The 24236-nt window shown below is 36.4% G+C and overlaps 1 protein-coding gene across 11 annotated transcripts in view; it reads left to right on the top strand.

The window, feature by feature from the left end:
* Nucleotides 1–24236, top strand: part of Sbf2 (SET binding factor 2) — a 406422-nt gene that overhangs the window by 330730 nt on the left and 51456 nt on the right. For all 11 annotated transcript variants that reach the window (XM_074041194.1, XM_074041166.1, XM_074041157.1 and 8 more), the window contains 9 exons: nucleotides 3291–3461; nucleotides 5500–5762; nucleotides 8243–8415; nucleotides 9120–9193; nucleotides 13248–13443; nucleotides 15562–15689; nucleotides 17349–17524; nucleotides 19968–20113; nucleotides 23047–23245. In XM_074041194.1, coding sequence (XP_073897295.1) covers nucleotides 3291–3461; nucleotides 5500–5762; nucleotides 8243–8415; nucleotides 9120–9193; nucleotides 13248–13443; nucleotides 15562–15689; nucleotides 17349–17524; nucleotides 19968–20113; nucleotides 23047–23245 — 1526 coding nt within the window. The remainder of the gene's footprint in view (nucleotides 1–3290; nucleotides 3462–5499; nucleotides 5763–8242; nucleotides 8416–9119; nucleotides 9194–13247; nucleotides 13444–15561; nucleotides 15690–17348; nucleotides 17525–19967; nucleotides 20114–23046; nucleotides 23246–24236) is intronic.

Here is a 24236-nt window from a genome sequence, read left to right as displayed (position 1 = left end):
ACAACAGCTATTCCTGTCATCAGCCTTCCACCCCCAATATAGACGGATCTCATCTGTGTGCACAATAATGATCATGAACCTAGTAGTGTATGGACCAGTTTGAAGAACCATCTTGGAAAAGTTTTTGCTTCAAATCAAAAAAGTGATTAGAATTAGGAGATAGTTTTGTTCACAGGTGCTTATTTTCTCTGTTTACTAAAACTACTACTGCCAACAGGTTATACTGAATCCGAAACCTTAAAATGTCTCATTACCTCTTTCTCTCCGGAATTATATTACAGTTTTGTTTTGGTGGAATATGTTAATTTTGGTGTCTTAAGAAACAGAGTAATGGAAAACTACTCATATTCTCATCTTGCCATGTGACCTTGGAAAATCCATTCTCTTACAGTGTCTCTCCAATGTACAGTGAAAACATGCAGTACTTACCTTACCACCCACTTTCTAGCCCAACCAAACTGCAAAGCTCTTGTTTTTTGCAATTTCTAGCTCAAGCAATTATGGAGTCTAGGCAAAATAAGGTGCTACTGCCCTCTACTGGTCCTGAGAACATACCTGCCCATCAGTGCAATGGCCCTGTTCATCCAAACAGGGAAGGAAGGACACAGTGCCCCTTCCTCATCATTGAACAGTCACAGCAGGAAACCACAAAGAAAGGAAACATATTTCATGTTTAGAAAAATAATATTTAAAGTGCCCTGGAATAATGATACTTTATTCATTTGTCAGATACCATAGCATTTGTGACTATCTCACCACCAAAAATGTTTTATCTTATAATCATTTTGCTCTGCTGTAATTCTCATCTAGTATGTAGGGTGTGTGTTCTGACTTTTTGGGTCACTGTACTCTGTTTTGCAACATTTTTCCATATACATTCACACTTTTGCTGAAAATATCTAAAGAATTAACAGTGTATGTAGCTTCTGCTTACACAACTCACAGAACCAGGGCTGGAGGCATGGCTTAAGTGGTAGAGCGCCTGCCTAGCAAGCACAATTCACAGAACCACACACATTTTGTCCTTGCTTCATTGTCAGCCCCAACTTATAGCCATTCAACAGGAAGAATTGGAGTCACAGCTAGTCACCTCAGTAGCAAAATGCAGTCCTGTCTGAAAAGGAATTACATGGTATGGAATACACAGAGACTCTTACAACCAAAATGACAGTCACCCTGCTTCTAACTGTACAAGTACTACATTTCACAGCACATCTCATGCCTGTTACATCTTTAGGTTTAGTATTACATCAAGAAGGAAATTGGCACATATTGAGCATTGTAATTTATCTGTTATACATTCCTGAAAATGAACCAATTTTGCTGCATAATTACATGTATAATCCTAATAGTAATCCTTAGTGTCCAACATTTCAGAAGAAAATTCACCTTATTAAATTGCTTCAAAAAGAAAAATTATCAGAAACTGAGGTTCTACTCATAAAACAGATGAACTCAATTCCAAAGAATAAAACAGACCAAAAAAATTATCTATTGAAAATATTACCTCCTATTTGACAAAAAATAATGAACTAAAATTTTTGAAGCATCCTTAACTTTTAGAGATGAAAGCAGTCACTGTAGAAAGATGATTCAAATCATTGACTGATACTTGGTGATACAAATTTTCTGTAAAATTATTAAATGTAATATTATGCAGTCTTGTCAGCGGTTTCAAGGCAAAATATTAAAGCTTTTGAGAGAAAAAAATCTTAAGTGGAAGCCAGGTATGGTAGTGGAAGCCAGGTATGGTAGTGCATGCCTGTAATCCCAACCCTCGGGAGGCTGAGGCAGGAGGATCCAGAGTTTGTGGCCAGCCTAGAATACAAAAAACAATTTTTTTAAATCCTAACCTGAAGAGAAGACATCGTAGTGCTTATTAGCACTTAATATATTTTATGACTTGCTTTCAATTCTTTTTGGAAGGTTACTTTTTATACTAAAAAAGAGCAGAGGTTTTGGAACCAAATAATAATAACCGTGTTTGTCTAAAACACAGTTCCATCACTTAAATGATTGTTACATGGCCTTAGGCAATCACTTAAACCTCAAACTTCTGTTTTCTCTTCCATAAGTTGTGGATTATTATGTTCATTTTACACGAGTTTTAGTATTAAATTAGATATAAAATATATATGAAGTACCTACCATGTGCCTGCAGTTACCCTTAAGGTTACTCTTAAATTTACTCCTACTCCGAAGCCCAGCAGGAGGTTCTTAAAATTATTGTTAAATTTACCCCTACTCTGTAGCCCAGCAGGAGGTCCTGGAAAAGTGGGGGATTTGGTTTGTGGTTACTTTCCCAAGGCCATATTTGGTTACAGAAAAGGCAGTTAAACCCCAAGACAGTAGTCTTGGGAGTATGTGAGCCAGGCACCATTGTTGGTGGGAAATAATAGTGAGAATTAACAGTTGGGAGGGTTCAATTCCCTGAGTCACAAATTCAAGATATTCCTTCATTCTGGGTGTAAGACCATGCTGTAGGGTTTTTTTACATTTCACTTAGTGCTGTTTTTAAAAATGTACTCTAAACTCTAGTCTCCAAAAAAAAAAAAAAAAAGAAAGAAAGCTGGGTACTGTGGCTCACACCTATAATTCTAGCTACATGGGAGGTGGAGATTCAGAGGATCAAAGTTCAAGGACAGCCCAAGCAAGAAATTCTCAAGATTCCATCTCAACCAACAAAAAAAGCTGACGGTGCTGATGCACACCTGTCATCCTAACTACATGGGAAGTGTCAAAAGGAGGATCACAGTCCAGGCTGGCCCAGGCATAAATACAAGACCCTATTTGAAAAATACCTAAAGCCAAAAAGGACTGGGAGCATGGCTCAAGAGGCACAGTGCCTGCCTGGCCATCATAAGGCCCTGAGTTCAAACCCAAGTACTGCTTTAAAAAGGGGTGGTGGAATACTCTAAAGCCAAGTAAAATAAAATTTGAATTATCTAGAGTTTTATGTTTAGGTTTTAATGGATTTAATTATATGTCCTAATTGTGATAACTATACACTGCCTACTGTGTGCTCAGTATAATGTTCTAGGTACTTTTCTATTTCATAAAATAACATCTTTGATTTTTATCTGTTGCTAAAATACCCATTTTGGTAGATTAAGTAACTGAGAATATAAAAGATTTGATAGAAAGCCCAAGCTTGCCAGTCAAAAATGAGTACAATGCTAATAACTAAGACTTTAGAGAAATCCTCCGATCACCTCCGTGGTTAACTGTGACCTTCTGTACTGTCATAACTCTGCCAGTCTCATGGTGATAAACATTGTGCATTCTTGCAGAAACTTGCCCCTGGAGTCAGCCAGTTTGCTTACACCTGTGTACAGGACCACCCCATTTGGACAAATCAGCAGTTTTGGGAGACAACTTTTTACAATGCAGTACAGGAACAGGTTCGCTCCCTGTATCTCTCAGCAAAGGAAGACAATCATGCCCCACATCTGAAGCAAAAGGTAAGACAAGAGAAGAAAGGTACTTGTGTGAGACTAGGATTGACTATAAGGAAAAACACAGATATTCCCAAGGCAAGGGAAAATGTGGCCACTTCCAATATATTAGGGGTTGATTTAGGGCAAACATCTTTCTTGTACTGATTCTGACATTATATTTTTTCCATGAGAACCTGTTAATGCAGTTCTTTAGAATTAGAATTATTTTAATATGTTTTAATGATTAAGAATTCCTTGGTAACAATTACAGGAAATTGAATAGAAAGAATAAACATAAAATATACCTACATGTAAGTCTCTATGCAACTTACTTTCTTGAAGAAATATCAAATTAAAGTTAGTTGATTCATTGACTGGGGATGCAGCTCAGTGGTAAGTGTGCTCGCCTAGTATGCACAAACCTCCATGATAGATCCCCAGCAATGTAAAAAAGAGAACAGAAAATAGACCAAAGTTAATTGGCTCTTAAAATAAATAAATGTAAAACTCAGTCGTTCTGCTCAAAAATAAATCTAGGTCTTTTTTAGGAATATTCTGTATGTTTTTGTGTATTTAACCACATATGATACATGTATTTGAACATCAGGAAAATATTCAAAAATCAAGAAAATTGTTTTTAATTTGAAAAAGGAGTTTAAAATCTTCTGAAATTTTAAAATGTCACTTAGTAGCTGCCTGGCCTTGGATAAGTCATGTTACCTCTCTGTACCTTATTTCAGAGGCACTTAAAAGTGAATAGATAGATTTTAATGTGTAATATGTGTAAAGCTCATTGAAGAGTACCTGGTATATAGTAAGTAACAAGTGTTAAAAATTATTATTCTCATGAATAATTAACCTAATTATCAATGTTGATTCACTTAGGAGTAATTTTTAATTCTGTATGCTAGGCAAATACATCACTGCTAATCCTTCCCATCCTCTATTTCAAATTGGCTTCATAAAAGAGCTTAGGTATCTAACAGAAATTGCACAGTATTACTCAAATACTTCTATGTCTCATATTTTTTAAAACTTATTATTGGCCTCTTATTGAGTACAAAAATAGAAACTTTAATAACAAACAGCACTGATATCTACCTGATATTCCAAATTGTCACTGTGCAAACAAGTGTGACTTTCCTTAATTTAAAATTCAGAATTTTTTTCTCTCAAAACACCAAATGTAGTTAAGAGTTAACTTGTAGCAGATGTAAATACTTGGGCTGTGGTCATGCCCCAGAAGTAATTTAGGCTATTGGGATGCTTTTGATAGTTTTCTTAAGTGACTGTAATTTTGTATATCTCAAAAGCATTCATAGAGCAAACATATCACAGCTGTCCTCCATTCTAAAGAAGTCTGTCTCTAAACCCTAGGTGAGATAGAAGTAGAACCATACATTTTCTAGCTCTTCAGAAGCTATAAAGTGCTATGCAGATTTGGTTTTCTTCAGTCTACCAGTAAACCTGTCTTTAAAATCCCACCGTCACCTACATACTCATGTGTATAATGTTTGGCTTTCACATCTACTAAGAAATCTAGCTATATTTTTTGTGACCTTGGTCATTCTATCTCATTCTCCCAAAAAGCAGAAGAGAAAAAGCATAGCAGAGTATTAGCAAATGCTACTGAACATTCATTCATGAGGATTTATATGAACTTTAGGCTAACAAATTATTGTAACTGATAAAGTTAAGTAAATAAAGCATTAGCAATGAAAAATACATCCGTGTTTTATTGCTTCTTTGGGTTTATCATACAATTCCACTGAAGATATATTGGACCTGGGAAAAACTAGATTTTATTTTGTGATAGTTGTTATGTTTTGTTTGCAAATTTTCATTTCTGCTGATTTAGGTGTTTAAAATAACATATTTTGTGATTTTTGAGAAAACCTTGATTTTTAAGTATTTTCTTGATATTTTCTTAAAAACAGTACAGGCTGATAGGATATATAGGAACAAGTACTATATTCCTAAGAGAATACCTAGATTTGAAACATCTTCCATATTTTTTGCAGTGAGGATGTTCTCCCTTGGCTTGTGTTGCTTTATTTTCTAGGACAAGCTTCATGATGTCCACTATCAGGAAAAGACAGCAATGGACCTAGCAGCTGAGCAGCTACGCCTTTGGCCTACTCTGAGCAAATCAACTCAGCAGGAGCTGGTGCAGCATGAGGAAAGCACTGTCTTCAGTCAGGCCATCCATTTTGCAAACCTGATGGTCAACCTGCTAGTTCCACTAGACACAAGTAAAAACAAGCTCCTGAGAACATCAGCACCAGGCGACTGGGAGAGTGGGAGCAACAGCATTGTCACAAACAGGTACCAAAATGTGGACACGCAGAAACCCTCCTCGCACACTTCTTGGGGCCAGTCTTGGTTTAGTGGAAAATGTAAAGTATTTCGGGCAAATACTACTGTACAATTTTTTTAAATTAATCATTTTCCCCATTTCAGACTTTCTCAACTCTTCTTCATTGAAATACCTTCACTTCGTCTTATATTTTTAATCTATTCCCATACTCTCTTCTCTTACATGATCTAATTTATCAGAAGTCTCACCCACTACTGATGTAGCCCTTCAGTTACATTCTGCTAAGGCAGTTTACAAAGTGCTTTGAAAAATTGCTAGTGAGAACCTTCTTGCCAAAGTGATTGTTTCTTAGCCTTCTCTTCAACTTACCTACTGAATTTGCCTAATCATATCCTCAACTATGTCTTCCTCTCTACCCTCCAGTGATTTCCCATACCCCTGAAAAACCCAAAGCCTTTGCCTGGCCCAACAGGATCACTGCCCTGACTATGGCTCTGACCTTATTTCCTATCATTCTGTCAACCAGGTTGGCTGATCTACTAGAGCTAATCTTCAAACACTCCAAGCACAATACTTTCTTATAGCCTTTCTGCTCATTATTTCGTCAATCTGGAATACACTTTATAAAATAGCCACATTAAGCACTCCGTTGCCTTATCTGAGTTTCTTCTCAAATGTCATCTACCCAGAGAAGAGGCTGTCTTTGCTTCCCTTTTAAGTATCACTTCTATGATTCTATCTCCAACCTTGCTTTATTTTTCTTTCATGACATTTTTTCCCAACCTTTTTTCATTTCTTTCTCTCTTTTCCAGACTTCGTTTTATTTTGTTTTGTTTTATTTTTGAGATAGGGTTTCATTATGCATACAGCCTAAGCTATCCTCAACCTTACAGTTCTCCTGCCTCAGCCTCCCAACTACTGGAATTGCAGGCATGTACTACCACAGCCCACACAGACTGATGTATTTTCATTTATTTGTTTATTGTCTGTCTGCTTCCTTTGTTTTATTCATTGCTATATACTCGGCATCTTTGGTTATTTTATGGGAGCAACATAAGCCAAGGCCTTTATCACTTTATTCCATAATTATTGTATAGTTTCTTAGTTGGTTTTGTTTTTTTTTTTTTTTTTTTTTTTTTGCTTCTTTCTGTAATTATATGCCCTACTGCCAAAAGAATCTTCCTAAAATGTTTTCACAATCTCACTAGACTCTTTCAACTCACCCGGTTGACATTTTAAGATCTTTGATCTGCACCAGCTTTATTGCCCACTGCCATTCAAGTTGATATCCATAATGACCATCAATAACTCTATTTTCCTTTTCATTTAAAATCATCAATATCTATGACTGTGCTCTCTTAAGTCTGCACAGTGAGTGGCTAAGGCATCTAAGTTCTTTGATGATTTGGGATGATGAGATGGCTACATTCTCTATTCAGCTTTAATAATGATTCAGGTAATGTGGTTAGCTTTGGAAGAGAAGTGAGTAGGCTAAAACAGACAAAAGAGTCTGCCATGATTAACAATCAATTTGTTGAATAGTGGGAGTTTAAATAAGCAACATGGGCAGGGACTGAGCTTTCACATCTGCTCCATTTCAAATTTGTCTCGCATGATTTTATCACCTCCACAAGAATGATGGCTTCACAGTGGGCCTAAGGGTTGAGATTTACTCAGAATGCTGGCAAGAGAAAGGATCACAGCATAGTTTGGTCTGTACATTTCAAAGAATTTACAAGCTGCTAAAAAGTTCTTTTACTTTTCTTATAGGATATATCTTCCCTACCAAAGATAGCCTATGGCTTACCAAAAATAGCCATATTATTTCATCTGTCTCTATGTCATTATTAGCTTAGAGGAAAGTTTAAAGAGTTCCCTTTTGCTTTTTTTTTTCCATGATTCCTAAGTTCCTTTTGGGAGAGTAATGAAAGATACTTCTTACAGAAGCAAACTTGAGTCTAAGGAATAATGGTTGACAGTAGTTTCCAGATATAGTTATATTATTACTTTTATTACCACTGTGACAATGCCTAAGATAAACTACTCATTTTGGTTCACGATTTTAGAGAATTGAGTCCATGCTTGGCTTCATATGCTTGGGCAGAACATCGTGGTGGTGAGAGCATGTAATAGAGGAGAATTGTTGACCTCATGGCAGACAGGAAGCAAAGAACAAAATAGGAAGGAGCTGGGACAAGATACCCCCAAGGACCCACCCCAAGTGATCTACTTCCTTCACTTCCCAAAGTTTCCAAACCCTCCCAAAATAGTCCCACAGGCCTTTTGGGACAACACTTCATACTAAACCATAACAGTAGGCAAGTAGAATATCATGTTTCACCACTGTCACCTATTATAGGAGCCATGGAGTCAAGTGAGTATACATCTCTTTGAACACATTTCAATTGCTTATGTAAATCAAATATGATATAGTAGTCTTTTGTTACATTTGAGTTCTGGCCCTGACTTCTTTCCTTGACTTTCCTAGCATTGCAGGAAGTGTAGCTGAAAGCTATGATACAGAGAGTGGGTTTGAAGATTCAGAGAGCAATGACATTGCCAACTCTGTTGTGCGGTTCATTACCCGATTTATTGACAAGGTTTGTACAGAGAGTGGAGTTACTCAGGATCACATCAAGAGCCTTCATTGCATGATACCAGGTAATTACTTTGTAAATATTAGAGAATCAGAATATTGGAGATAACTGAATTCTAGTCTAAGACCAATAATACCTTTCTAACATCTTAATTTATCCATACTATTTATCTTTTCATTTTTTTTTTAGTATTTTTAAATTGTGGTAAAATATGTAAGATTTACCATTGTACCATGAATTATATTTGCAATGTTGTGCATTACCTCTGTTTCAAAACTTTTTTATCACCACAAATAGATACTCTTTAACCATTAAGTAATAACTACTGTTTCCCCAGTCCCTACCTCCTGGTAGCATCTAACCTACTTTCTGCCTCCATGAATTGACTCATTCTAGATATTTTATATAAGTGAGATCATACAGTATTTCAACTTTTGTATCTGGCTTATTTCATTTAGCATATTTTTTAAGATTCATCTATGCTTCAGAACTATTTTTTTATAGTTGAATAATATTCAATTGTATCAATATACCAAAATAGGTTTATCTAATTATCTGTTGATGGACCTTTTGGTTAGTTCCACCTTTGGGGCATTGTAAGTAATGTTTTCAATAAGTGGAATTTCATGGGTCATATGGTAATTCTGTGTTTTAACTTTTTGAGGAAGCACCAAACTTTGATTAGCTTTTAATTCTAAAATAGCTGGAATTTGTTTTTATTCTGCCCATTTTGTGCTCTGTCATTTTGAATATTCTGATTCATCCTAGGAATTGTAGCTATGCACATTGAGACCCTAGAAGCAGTACATCGAGAGAGTAGAAGACTTCCACCTATACAGAAGGTAAAATCTAGACTATATGCTTTCAGAGTATAACATCTCTTCTCAAAAACAGCAATAATAGACTGTTGTGCTTCAGAAAGTACCTTCTCCTGACTGTTTACAGATATAATTTTAATGTTATATTAAACCTTCAGAGGAGTTTGTTATATAGAACCTTATAAAAAGGATACTGAAATGGGAATACTATCCTTTCTTGAATTCAACAAAAGAACAGTAATAACATTTTTGTTGACTCTACTTTTATAGTCAGGGCATAAATTATGAATAATTCTAATTTCCAAGCCCAATCCAAGGTTTGATGCCCTGCCTTCTTCCCCCATAACACAAAAAAATTTAAGGTGACTGCCACAAAAACACTAGGTTCCTAAAATCTAGCTGTAGTGTACATGACAAACAGCTAGGAAATCTATTAAAAATTCAGAAAGAGCCTGAACCCCGCTCCAGCCTCTCTCATGTAATTATTTTTTTCTTCGGATATATTCTAGTGCAAGAGAGATTTATTGTGACAATTCCAAATAGGCTTTCACTCTACTTTGGTTAGATTGCCCCCACCATCTCCCCACCAGCTTCTCCCTGGGAAGCCCATCAATCGTAACCCCTCACCTTAATCTCCATTTACACACACACACACACACACACACACACACACACACACGTATCCCCACACACACTGTACCTGTTTTATAGTTCTGTCTTTCATTATTAATTCCAAAGTCAACACTCAGAGGAATTTCTAGATGTATCCCTGCTGTCAGTATACTTAACTTTGGTCAGTTCAACTCCTTCCATCACTCTCCCTTACTCCTTCTCTCCCACCCCCAGTATTCAACAGCTTTCAATACACATCCTTTTTTTTTCTTTTATTATTCATATGTGCATACAGGGTTGGGTCATTTCTCCCCCCTGCCCCCACCCCCTCCCTTACCACCCACTCCGCCCCCTCCCTCTGCTCCCCACCCCCTCAATACCCAGCAGAAACTATTTTGCCCTTATTTCTAATTTTGTTGTAGAGAGAGTATAAGCAATAATAGGAAGGAACAAGGGTTTTTGCTGGTTGAGATAAGGATAGCTATACAGGGCATTGACTCACATTGATTTCCTGTGCGTGTGCGTTACCTTCTAGGTTAATTCTTTTCTCTAGTTCCTGGTCCCCTTTTCCTATTGGCCTCAGTTGCTTTTAAGGTATCTGCTTTAGTTTCTCTGCGTTAAGGGCAACAAATGCTAGCTAATTTTTTAGGTGTCTTACCTATCCTCACCCCTCCCTTGTGTGCTCTCGCTTTTATCATGTGCTCAAAGTCTAATCCTATTGTTGTGTTTGCCCTTGATTTAATATCCACATATGAGGGAGAACATACGATTTTTGGTCTTTTGGGCCAGGCTAACCTCACTCAGAATGATGTTCTCCAATTCCATCCATTTACCAGCGAATGATAACATTTCTTTCTTCTTCATGGCTACATAAAATTCCATTGTGTATAGATACCACATTTTCTTAATCCACTCGTCAGTAGTGGGGCATCTTGGCTGTTTCCATAACTTGGCTATTGTGAATAGTGCTGCAATAAACATGGGTGTGCAGGTGCCTCTGGAGTAACCTGTCAATACACATCCTTATATCTTCTACCTACACAGATGTAATATATTATGATACTATGACTCTCTGTCATTCTGTTTTCCTTTGTCTCCTCCCCCAAGTTTCATAGAGTAGTTCTACTGTTACAAACATGTTCTATGTATAAGTTTGTATATGATCATGTTTGTCTTTGTGTATATGTTTATCTTTTAGATCTATCTTCCAATAAGACAATGAGACCTCTTGCAATTGTTTTAAGTGGGATGGGGAAGGAATGGGGGGACATGATGGAGACAGTCTAACCAAAGTAGAGTAAAAACTGCATGAGAGAAAACATGCAGCTTTTGTCTTTCTAAACCTGGCTTACTTTACTTAACATAATGTCCTCCAATTGCATCTATTTGTATTCAAACCATACCTCATGTAATTATTTTGCAGCTAATCTGACACCAGTCTGTGAATAGGACTCAGAACCCTCTTGCCTATATAACAAAACTTTAAAAAATAAATTCAGGACAGGCACAGTAGCTCACTATAGTCCCAGCTACTCAGGAGGCAGAAAATGGGGGGAGGGGGATCATGGTTCAAGGCCAGCTCAAGCAAAAAGTTCTTGAGAGCCCCCCCCCACCTCCATCTCAATCTATAAGCCAGGTGTGGTAACTCACACCTGGGTCCCAGCTACATGGGAGGCCTCTAGGTAGGAGGAGTGCCGTCTGAGACTAGCAAACTGGGCAAAAAATATAAGCTCCTACCTAAAAAATAACTAAAGCAAAAAAGAGATGGGGGCACAACTCAAGTGATAGAGCGCCTGCCTAACAAGCAGGAAGTCCTGAGTTCAAAAAAGAAATAATAAAGGATAGATCAGAAGCCAAATAGGAAAAGCAGTTTACCAGAAAGTTAAAACACAGTGAATATACTTTGACTTTACATTTAGCTCTAAGTTTCATAGAGCTGGTAAGTAGAATAGTGCTGATTTATGTGGTTTTTATTGGTCAGTAAAAAAAAATAAACAGGAGAGGTGTTATTTTTTTTTCCTTGCCCTAATCTTTTGAGAGGAATGTGTCATGTGGTTCCTCATATAAAGGATACTGAGTCAGAGTTTTCATTTACATCAAGATAGACAGTTTTTTTAAAGAGCAATTTTTTTTTTTTCAGTACTGAGGTTTGAACTTGGCTTCACACTTGCTAGGCAGGAGCTCTACTGCTTGAGCCATACCTCTAGCCCTTTTTGCTGTGGTTATTTCTGAGGTAGGATCTTGCTTTCCCCCCTGGGCTGGCCTCGACCTGCAATCCTCCCAATCTCTGCCTCCCAAGTAGCTAGGATTACAGGCATGAACCAATGGAGCCTAGCTCAAATTCATTTTTTAAGTGTTTAGTCTTTTCAGTTTACAAAAGTAATAATGCTCTGTGTGTAAAGTTCAAGCATAAAGGAAATATAAATTGTATAAAGTAATGTCCTCCATAGTTCTCCCTCTGCTCCACCCCTATACTACCATTAACCATGATACCACCACCTTTAACAGTTTGTATCATATTCTAGCCATTTTTTCTTTTTTCCAAAAATGGGATCATAGAAGTGTGTGTGTGTGTGTGTGTGTGTGTGTGTGTGTGTGTGTGTTGGTTTGCAACTTGGATTTTTATCTTTTTATTATGTGGTTCCATATATTCATATTTCTCCCAAATTGTAACCCATGTTTCAGTTATGTGACTCTTGCTTTTGGGCTCTGTTTTGTTTTTTATTAAATTGTCTTACATTTTGAATCATTTACTCAAAAGGGCCTAATGTTCATTCCAAGGCCAGAGTAAACTAGGGTTGATAAGATAATAGAGGTAAAACCTTTGAGAAGAATCAAAGTTCATCAGAATATAGTTACCTGTCACTGGTATTCTCCTAAATATGAAAGGGAAAAGAAAAGGTGCTTTAAAATCATCCTTGCACTGGATGTTGCAGTGGAAGAAAGTAAAAAAATCAGTTTACAGAAAATAAAGAAGTAATGAACAGAGAGAGGATATTCTTGACTCTTGGCATACTCCTACTCTCCTAGCATTTCCGACTCATACCCTGCTAGGATTTCAGAGACTCATGCTCTGCTAGTACTTCAGGTACTCCTGCCCTTCTAGTACTTTAGGAATTCCTAGGAGAGCTTGCATTTTTATCTTAACAATGTATTCTGCGTATCTTTTTTTTTATGTTAACATATGGTAGATATAAGGCCATTTTTAAAGGTTGCAAAATTATCCATTGAATGAATCATTTCATACTTTTGGGTTACTTCCCAGTGATTTTACTGTTAACAGGCAATGCTGCAAAAAATATTTTCATACTTAGATTTAGAAACTATTTCTGCTTCTTCCCAAATCTGTTTCCTCATTTGACCTCCTGAGTTCAGGCTTTGTAGGTCTATAAATGAAAAGATAACCTTGGTCTAAGTGTCAAAAACCCCACGAGAGTTGCATTTAAAATACTTTCTCTGTTCTTAGCCAAAGATTCTTAGACCTGCTCTCCTGCCAGGAGAAGAAATTGTATGTGAGGGTCTTCGAGTCCTGCTGGATCCTGATGGCAGAGAAGAAGCCACTGGAGGTCTTCTTGGAGGTCCTCAGCTCCTGCCAGCAGAAGGAGCCTTGTTCCTCACCACATATAGAATTCTCTTCAAAGGAACACCCCATGACCAGCTAGGTATGACTCATAATATGGATATCTGTATGGCATTTGAGCCTTTTGTTCAGTCTGTATAGGGATTGCAGATCATTTCAAATTCAGAATAGCTTTTGGCCACACAGATATGGAAGGATATTTTTGTCAAACCTGATGATAGGGAGTTGGAGATGTTGTTCAGTATAGAGCATTTACCTGGCATTCACTAAGCTAGGTTCAATTCCCAGCACTAAAAAAACACCTAGCGATAATTTAGGTCATAGGTTTTTATTCAAAGAACAAAGAGTATTTTCTGATCAATAAGTCAAGGGTTTACTTGCCAAAACAATTATAATTGCATGAGGCAGAGTGTTGTGACCTAGTGACATCGTAGTGTCTAGTTGCTATGTTCCCTGTTGGTTTGTTGCTCTAGCTTTCTAAATTTTATTCCCTGTAGATTTGCCCCAGTTAACTCTAAAGCCTATGACACATGACCCTTTTTTACAGAAGAATGTGCTAAGCATGACAGAGTTATACAGTACCAACTAACCCTCTTACTGTATTTCAGTTAATCCCATTTCCCTCTTAGCAGACAATTTGTCTTCCATTCACTAAGCTCCAATACCTTCTATTTCTATTTTCTACTATCCCATACAGCCTTTCCTATTAGGAAGGAGTAGCATACTGGACCCAAAATTAATCTGCATCATCTTAAATCACTGTCATCTCTATATAAAATAGTCTTTTCGATGGGAAAATTGAATAAGGTTTTGGGTGAAACTTTTGGACTCCAAGTCAGAAAGCTCAGATTTGGATTATTATTAACCAATATTGTCAACTTAAGTATGTTACCTGACTTCTCTAGACTTCATTTTCCTCTTTTTATAAAGTTAAGGAATTGGGCCTTTATTGGTCATAACTCATTGTTTCATGATGTTGGCTGCATATTTGAATTATCTCAGAAGCTTTTTAAAAATAAATACCAATTTCAAGGCCCAACTCTCAAACAGTTGAATTATAATCTGAAGCAGTAAGAATGGGGAGACACAGGCATTTATGTATTTCTTAAGCTCCACAAGTGATTGTGATGAATACTGAGGATTGAGAACTATTGGGCTAACTAGTCACTACAGTTTCCTCCTCTTTTGAAATTATTCATTCAGTAGCATTTGATGAGTACAAACTACAATATATAATCTGTTGGACAGTGGAATTCAGGTGTAAAAAATGTATTTAAAATCTTGAGCATTCCTTTTAAAGTCTCTATCTATACATTTAGTCACATTCTAGAGTACTGGGGGTTAGAGTGTCAGCATATAAATTTTGGAGGGACATAACTGAGCCTATGACAATATGCATTATCTGATTTATCCAACAATATTATGACATACATTCATTCCTCATTTTACCTCTAAAATTACTCCTTCCCTTTTTTTTTTCTTTTCTTTTTTTTGAAACAGGGTCTCACTATGTAGCCTAGACTGTCCTCAAACTCACTATCCTCCTGCCTCAGCCTCCCAAGTGCACCTTTAAGTTTTAATAATTGCTTTCATCCAGATAGTTTAAAATACTGGGCATAAAAGATTGCTTAACATAAAATAATCAAAAAGCTCAGAAAATTGATAAAGATAAATTTAGGAATAATTGTGCTCATTTTGAAAAGGTAAAAAATGGAGAACTTCTCAACACTCTTGTGATGGTGCTACATATAAATTGCATTTATATTTAAAAGCAACTTTTTAAAGGAAATAAACAATGTAGATTCAATGACCTTTATCCAAAATACTTGGGACCAGTAGTTTTTCAGATTTTGGAATCTTTTATATTTTGTAAGATTTGCATAGACTTTACTGGTTAAGCATCCTTAATTCCAAAACATGAAATTCCAAATGGTTCAGGTGATCTTGTGTGGCACAACAGGTTAAGGGGATAGAAAGAATGAAGGTAGACAGGTTGTGATATTTCTTCATTCTGAAAAAGAAGTATGTTTCAGAAGTGAATTGCCATGCACTAAAATTATTGGGTGATATTCTAGAATTGGGACATTTTTCGCTCACTGTATTTGTGGGCATTGTTCTCAGCAGATGCATTTCTTCAGCAGAGATAGCAGACCTGAGCTACAAAGTGCTATTGCTGAGTCTGTGTCCTATCTCCCTGCAGTTGGTGAGCAGACAGTTGTGCGGAGCTTTCCCATTGCCTCCATCACCAAGGAGAAGAAGATCACAATGCAGAACCAGCTGCAGCAGAACATGCAAGAAGGACTGCAGATTACATCAGCATCCTTCCAGGTACAAATTGAGTATCCCTTGTCTGAAATGCTTGGAACCAGAAATAAGTATCTGAGATTTTAGAGTAGCAGCTGATCATCCCTAATTCAAAAAAAATCAAAGTCCAAATTACTCTGAAATTCAGAACTTCTTGAGCACTGACGTTTCAAATTTCAGAGTGTTTCTGATTTCAGATTTTTGGATTAAGAATCCTCAACTTGAATTAAGAAAGGAAGCCATTCTTCTATTCAAAATTGTCTACAAATTTCACGATGTTGTGGCTACTTTCTTTGATTCAGAAGTTGTAGAATGAGGATAAGTAGTGTGAGTGTCCAGGAGGGTGATCTTCAGTTGAGAAACTCACGAACAGTTTGGGATTTAATCCTTCATTTCAGGAACCACATGGCCAATTTAGAGTACAAACAAATTGTCTGACAATATTTAGTGTTCTTAGAAATTCAGACATACACTGGCTCTTGTTCTCTCCCAAGTTATAGCTCAATTCCCTCTCTTTTTTTTGTTTTGTTTTTTTTTGTTTTGTTCTTGGTGGTACTGGGATTTGAACTTGCTGGCCAGGTGCTCTACTTCTTGAGCCATTCAACCAGCCCTTTTTTCATTAGGTATTTTCGAGATAGGGTCTCACAGACTATTTGCCTGGGCTAGCTTCGAACTGTGATCCTCCTGATCTCTGCCTTCAGAGTACCTAGGATTAGAGGTGTGAGCCACTGACACCCTTCTCGGTAAAGCTTTTTAATTTGAAAAGAAAAAACAATTCTCTTAAAATTTGTTTCAGAAAGAAATACCATATGACTTTTCTTAGGAAGAGGTAAAACTCTAGGAAGTGTAGCTAGGGCTAATGTACTATATTAGTTACCACCTCAGTAACTCCTGATAAAGCAGGAGCTTTCCAGGAGCCTCTGAACTTACCAGAACTTGCCGAAGTACTGATATAAACCATATCCTGGGCGAAGTAACCTTTTCTTAGTTTTTCCTTTTTGAAAGTTCATAGTCTATAATATTTGCTTTTCCTATTCTTTTTTCTGTGTCTCTGACTTCTCAGATCGCCAAGGATTCCAATTCTTGCCCCATTCCTACTAGTCCTGCCTAGTAGCTCTTATGTTAATTTGCATGAAAGATGAGGCCACTGATCAATATACTGCAGACCTTCTCACATCACCTGAGAGCATTGACTACCTAGGGATTTCCTCACTGTTCCAACTGCCAAAGAATTCCATACTCAGATATTGCCTGTCTTTACTGGTTAGGATTCTAGTGAAACTGAATTTTTTCCTTCCTAGATTTGTTGTACCTTTGGATATGAAGGATTTTATTAGGCCACATTCCCTATCTAAAACCAATCATTGAGAAATAAAAATGACATATTTGCTAATTCAGCTACTACAAGTTAATTTCCTATCTCATTGTAGAAAAGATCATCTTAAAGAAACCCAACTTTAAGATGATTGTCCATACAACTAACCATCTATTGTGAATAAACTTTTCAGAGCTTCACTTTTTTACTGTTAAGAAATTTTAAATTGTATTTTGTATTATCTAAAGTTCTCACAACTTCCAAAGTCTTACTATTTAGTATTGTTATTTTTCTGGGGTTTTTTTAATCATGTGGGGGCATATTGTCTGAAACACTTAATGCTTCTGTTTAATCTCTTTTGTCTCTAGTTGATTAAAGTAGCATTTGATGAAGAAGTCAGTACAGAAGTAGTAGAGATCTTTAAGAAACAGCTAATGAAGTTCCGTTATCCTCAGTCCATTTTCAGCACTTTTGCATTTGCTGCTGGACAAACTACTCCACAAATAATTTTACCCAAACAGAAGGAAAAGAACACTTCCTTTCGGTAAGAAGACAGGTCTCTTGATTTCAGCTCTCCCATAATTGATTATCAGAGGAAATGACTTCTTCTTTGTGTCAAGGTGTAAATGACTGCTCTTTTTGTCCACCACTCTGTCAAGCCCATTGGGCCAGCCTCATAAAGTTATGGAACAGTAGCATTGATACATGTGACAAGACACAAAATCTAAATGCTATACACAGCTTTGACTATCATGTCCATTGTTCATGATGCATTTGTAAAATGTGAAAATCCTATTTTCTCTTTTTTTCCCAGAGTAATCCCTTCAGCTTTTATTACTATCCAGGCCAAGGACAATTTTGCTTTGATACAGAGACAGAAGTCGTTACTTTTGTTTTTGTTGTTGTTTGGTGAAGTTTTGTTTATTCAGATTTTTTTGATAATTTTGCTTTGAATAATTTCAAACTTAAAGAAAAATTACAACAGTAGTCCAAACCATTCCTATATATCCTTTATCTATATTAACCAGTGGTTTCTACTTCGGTCCATTTGCTTTATCCTTCTCTCTCATATTCATGTATATATATTTTTTATTTATATTGCATATTATGTAATATTACATATTATATATAAAATACAAATTTAATTGATATAAAGTCCTTATTTAACTCAGAATTTATATACAAATTGTGCTAATGACTCCTTTTTCTTTTTTTCTGGTCCAGGATCAAGCATTGCATTTAGTAGTTGGATAAACACTTACTTTTTAATGAAGGTTTTTAGAAATCGATGTTGAAACTTAAATTTCAGTTATTACAAAGTAACATTTGTTTTGGAACTCTCTTCCATCAGTGGTAAATTACAGAGGCTACTATTTCAGCTCATTCACCATTAATCACCTAGAAAGTGGGCATCTACTTATTAGGAAAAGCATTGCAGTCCTTTGCCTAAAAGTAAAATAAATTGGGAATTACAGAAGAATTGAGGTTCCAGACAGTATGTTATTTCTCAGTTGCATAGCTAGTCTCCTGTATTCCTTGGTTAGCAAAGAGACCATGAATATCAAGGTACATTATACTAATGTTTGAGCAGCTTCCTAGAGACTTTAACTGTGGGCCAAGCTCTTAGCACTGTAGGGTTACAGAGGATGTTTGTTATCTCAGCCCTTGATGAGAGGAATAAATTTTGCTGTAGTGTTTTAGGTTTAGAAACCCTCAGAGATTTTATATGTGTTTTGGAAATACAGTATCTGCTGTATCAGTTACAAGCAAGGGAGATAAAGCAATTTAAAATTTTCAAGACTTGCCTGGAGTATGTAAAACTATTAAAGACTAGATAGCCCTAGCTATTTTGAAAAAATTTTCAAAACTACCTTTGAGTTTAAGTTATACCTGAAGTGACTTACAGTTTCTTTAATTTAGAGAATATCAGTATTTTATGTTTCCTAACAGTTACCTAAAACATGTGTCATAACCTTCAGGTTTACATTGCAGATAACTAAAGATAGTCTGGTAAATCTGTGCAATAATAAAAGAATCCTTACCACTTTTCACAGAATGGCAAGAAAACATTAAAAGAGTTCTGGTCTTTGTATTAGAGAAGAGCATAATAAAGAATAATCATACTCAAATCTTCACCTGTGTTCAATTAATCAGAAAATAACTTCTCTGTTTAATTCTCTAACTTTAATTCTTGGTAGCTATATTTTCTGTCAACAAGAAAAGATAAACGATTATCATAATGAAACCCCCTCATATTATTAATGTATACTAATTCAAAATATATTAAAATATTAAATATTAAAAATATTTTAAAATACTAAAAAGGATAAACTATTTGAGTAAATAAAGTTCTTTTAGATTAAAGTAATTCATGGTTTCCCATTAATTAAAGCTGATGATCAAAAAAAACTGTCAAATTCCTGATTTCTTATTTTTCTTCCCTCAAGGGAAATTTCTTTTTCTGTACCTTAAACTATTTACAGCTAATTAGAGGCAGGACACCATGCATATACACTTAAAACATTTAAGAAATAAGTAAATGTTGCCAACTATAATTGTCTTACAACTTAAAAGAGAGTTTGAATCCATAGAGGAGTAAGAAGGCTGGCTTTACTTGCAGGAAGGCTTTTGCAGGCATAATTTGTGAGGACTGTGGTGGAGGCAGTAGCACGGATAACTAAAATGAGCTCAGGGCAACACTTGATCAAAAAAGCTAAACCAAGGAGTTTAGAATTAGGTGGTAAGTACTTGGTGTCTAAATTTTTTCCTAAAGCAGTACCCTGAAGACAATGAAGTTTTATAGGAAATTTGTACTCTGCCATATAAGGATAATCTAAAGGAGAAGCTTAACAAAAGTTGTGTGCAGTACTACATACTATACCTGGGACTGTGGTAATAAAGAAGAAAAAAATGAGCTGAGCTATGTATCAAAAAATATTAGTGATACCTTCATATTAAACATTCTCTTTGGTTTTATGACTTTGTAGCACCTTCTCAAAAACAATTGTCAAAGGTGCCAAAAGGGCAGGGAAAATGACAATTGGGCGGCAGTATTTATTGAAGAAGAGGACAGGAACAATTGTGGAAGAGAGAGTAAATCGTCCTGGGTGGAATGAAGAAGATGACATGTCTGGTATGTGAGAATTCACTTTTCATGACTCCACTTTATTCTTCCTTCTCAGGGATCAGAGACTAAGATGTAGCTGCACTTAAACCTTTATGCACAAAAACCTCATAAAAAGATTGTTAGTACTCACCAGCTTCTTAGAACTGGAAAAAAATTATTTTCCTAATATTCTATTATCTAAATAAGATTGTGTTAACTTATATTTCTCCTTTACTAACTCCAAACATGGGCCATTTTTATGTAGTTCTCATTTAAAGGGAGAAAAGAGGAAACCCCACTGCATGGAAAATTTAGGAATAGGGTAGTACCCTATGCCTTATTCTAAAAGAATAAAAATAAGAAAGTAAGGACATTAAATATTTAAAGTAGAAGATTGTGGGTGCTTTTCATCAAAATGGGGGACCTGAGATGAAGGAATTATTAGGTGATAAGAAAAAACTCCTGCAAAATATTTAAAAGAATGGAATTTAGGGATCTCCATTTCAGTTCACTAGATTAAAGAATCGATGTGGTTTTGTATATATGTATGTACGCACACCCAGTTTGAGAAGGAATACATACAAGTTTGCCTCCGAGGCAATGAAAAGATGCACCATTCCATTACTGGAATGACCATTCATTAGACTGCTGGCCTCCTCAGAATCACACATGTGTAAAGCCATTACTGGTGACTCTTGGTTTTCTTGGCAGTACTGAGGGTTGGATCCAGGCCTTGTACTGCATGCACTCTACCACTTAGCCATGTTCCTAGTCCTTTTGTTTATTTTTGGTTTTGAGATAGGGTATTGCTAACTTTGCCTGGGCTGGCCTCAAACTCACAATCCTCCTGCCTCTGCCTCTTGATTAGCTGGGATTATAGGCATGTACCACCATGCCCAACTACTATTGACTCTTCTTTTTTTGTTTGTGGGACTAGAGTTTGAACTCAGGACTTCATGCTTGCAAAGCAGATGCTCTACCACTTGAGCCACACCTCCAGTTCATTTTGCTCTGGTTATTTTTGAAGAAAGAGTCTTGCAAACTATTTCCCCAGGCTGGCCTCGAACCAAGACCCTCCCAATGTCAGCCTCCCAGGTAGTTGGATTATTAGATGTGAGCCACCAGTGCCTCTTCTAATTCACTCTTCTAATGCAAAGATTTTATGATTTCATGAAACAAAGTATTCCATAACTGATCATGGTCGTACATATCTATAGTTCCACTTACAGAGGTTAAAGCAAAAGGATCACTTCCGCCAGAGGTTCGAGGCCAGCTTGGGCAACATAATGAGTCCCTGCTTCCAAAAATCAAACAAGAAACTATTGTTCCATGATAATTATTCCACCAGAAGACTTTATATAATGTTCTTCATGTCTCTGAAAATAAAAGGCCAACATAAAACTAGTACCTGTTGATACTGCATTGTAAAGTTTACAAATTTAAACACAACACTTTATATTTGTAGGGATAAGCTCTTGGTTTCATCTTTTTTCTTTTTAATTTTAATAGAAAAGAACCATATTTTTCCCTTGCATATTACTACTTTGAGGACATTTCCAGAAACTTGGAAAGTTTGATTTGACTTCTCTCACATTAAAAAGAAAAAGAAAAGCAAAATAGGACAGTTTTTAATGTGGATTTTCTTTTTGTTACTTAGAACATGAAATATCAATTAAGAATATTCTTTCACTCCTTTTTAATCATGCCTAACATACTTCACTATTGAGTAACTTCTTCCACATCTAAAATCCTAAAGGAACCTGAAACCTGTGGTTGCAAAACTGTGAGGGAGTTTTCCATATATACCATATTCTCCAACTATTTCCAGGAATAAGGTATTACTTTTTTAAACCACTCTAAGGCGGGGAATAAAGGTCTTTCCCCTCTCATGAGCTTCTGGTTAATCTAGAAATTTCTAATAAAAATTTGTGCTCTGCTTTAAAAGTAATGAGTTTGTGTAGAGACCATACTAAAGATAAATTTTACTAGCAGATTAAGCCTCTGATAACATTCAGGTGTTTTTAAAGAAATGACTGCAGTTTCATATGAATAAACTCAAGAAAAAAAAAAACAAAAAAAGGACTGGGATTTCCCATGATGTGAGTTAAGAGCATTGGAGTCCTCACGGTTTGCAGAGGTGTGTGGTTACTAAAGGTCAAGAGAGTTTTTGTGGAGCACAACGATGAACCCTCTGAGAAAACTTCCGTTTAATATCCCAAACTCAAAGACAGAAGAAGGAGTGTGAGGGCAGGGAAAGCCCAGAGAGGGCTCAGTGTTCTCTTATCTCCTCCCACTTGTTGGCTCCTCTGTAGAGGAGAAGCAGCAGCCCCTAAATCCATGTGGCAGCAAGGGTCCCAGGTGTGCTCACTGGCACAGCAATTAGGGCTCTGTTGCTGCCAGCATGGTGAGGGTGAGGGGGAGTGGAACCTTTGGTGGCTCAGACAGCAGCTGCCACACCCAGAACTGCAGTGACTCCCAGAGCTGGAATGGAGCGGGAACAGACTAGAGGTGAGTGAGGGGCTGAGTATTTGGGTGGGCACCTAAGAGGACACTTGGGGAGAGATTTAGGACTGAGCATTTTGGTGGTACGAAGAAAGGGGTGATAATTGCTAATGGTTCTGCTGGCAGGACATGTTGGGCAAAGTTCAAATGGAGAAATAAAGAAATTAGTGCACAATTCAAAAAAAAAAAGAAAGAAATCACTGCAGTTTGGCAGACATGATTGAAGAAGAAAAATATGGATTTTTCAAAACTATATTGTTTTTAGAAATTACTTAAATGGTGTTATTTCCTTACTATTACTGCTTTAACTTACATGTATTTATGATTCCTTATAGAAGTTACATGATTCATGATGCACATAACACCTATAACCCTAATGTAAATACCCTCTTCAAAAAGAAGTTTTGAATCTTTTACTTTGAGCTAAACATTTCTACAAAACTATTTTCTGTCATTAGTTTCAGATGATAATGAACTCCCCACAAGTACCACCCTGAAGGCCTCAGAGAAGTCTACAATGGAACAGTTGGTGGAAAAAGCTTGTTTCAGAGACTATCAGCGTTTAGGTTTGGGAACCATAAGTGGCAGCTCCTCTCGTTCAAAACCAGAGTATTTCCGAATCACTGCTTCCAACAGGTTGTATTCACTATGCCGGAGGTAAGTGTCAGTAGGCTCTAAAAAGATACCTTTATTTTCTTCTAGTTTGAGTCTTCAGTGGTTGTTTACATCCATAGCCCATAGATAGAAATGCCAGAAAAGAGGAACAAAATCCTCAGAAACGTGTATTTAAGAAATACATTTTCTGCATCATGAGCAAGCATCTCATTGGCATTCTCAGAACAACAATTACATCACTGAAAAGTGCCTCTATCAGGATGGAAGATGAAAGACAAAGTACTGTCCCTTTTATGAATTTCCCTTGTCTTTGTATTCCTAGTTTAGTTTGCCTCTTTCCTAGCATGTGTAAAGATAACTTGACATAAGGGCTGGCAGAATGGCTCAAGTGGTAGAGTGCCTGCCTAGCAAGTGTGAGGTCCTGAGTTCAAGTCCCAGTAAAGCCAAAAAAAAAAAAAAGATAACTTGAAATAAGAATACAGTTTGCCCAAGCAGATGCCCAGGATTCACAAACATTTTTTGTAAAAGACCAGATAGTAAATACTTTTAGTTTTCAAGGCATGTGATCTCTTACTGAAACTACTTAGCTCTGCCACAAAAGCAGCCATAAACAATAAGGAAATTAATGGACATGGCAGGCTTTGACCCATAGGCTGTAATTTGCTGACCCAGGTGTAGGCAGAGCTCGCTCATGCTGTCTAATTGGAATATTTTCCAATTCAAATATTAGAATATTCCTTAAAGAATGTGAATGAACACATTTTCTTTTTTATGTTCTTGTCACTTCTTACTGTTTTTCAAACATATTACCTGCTATTTTATGTTTTTACTATATATATAAAATTATATATTTTCTAAAACTACATTCTACCTTCTACAAGTATGGTACTTACATCTACAGGTAAATTATTTTCTTCACACTTATAAATTCCTGCTTTAGTTAGGTAACTCTGAAAACATTTTAAAAATTGTAACCTTTAACGTATGATGACCAATGAAAGTCATGACTACTTATGTTCAGAAGCAGCAATGA

Source organism: Castor canadensis, chromosome 1 (assembly GCF_047511655.1).
Source record: "Castor canadensis chromosome 1, mCasCan1.hap1v2, whole genome shotgun sequence".
Classification (NCBI taxonomy): domain Eukaryota; kingdom Metazoa; phylum Chordata; class Mammalia; order Rodentia; family Castoridae; genus Castor; species Castor canadensis.
Note: the sequence above shows the minus strand (reverse complement) of the source record. Positions and strands in the feature narration are given on the sequence as shown.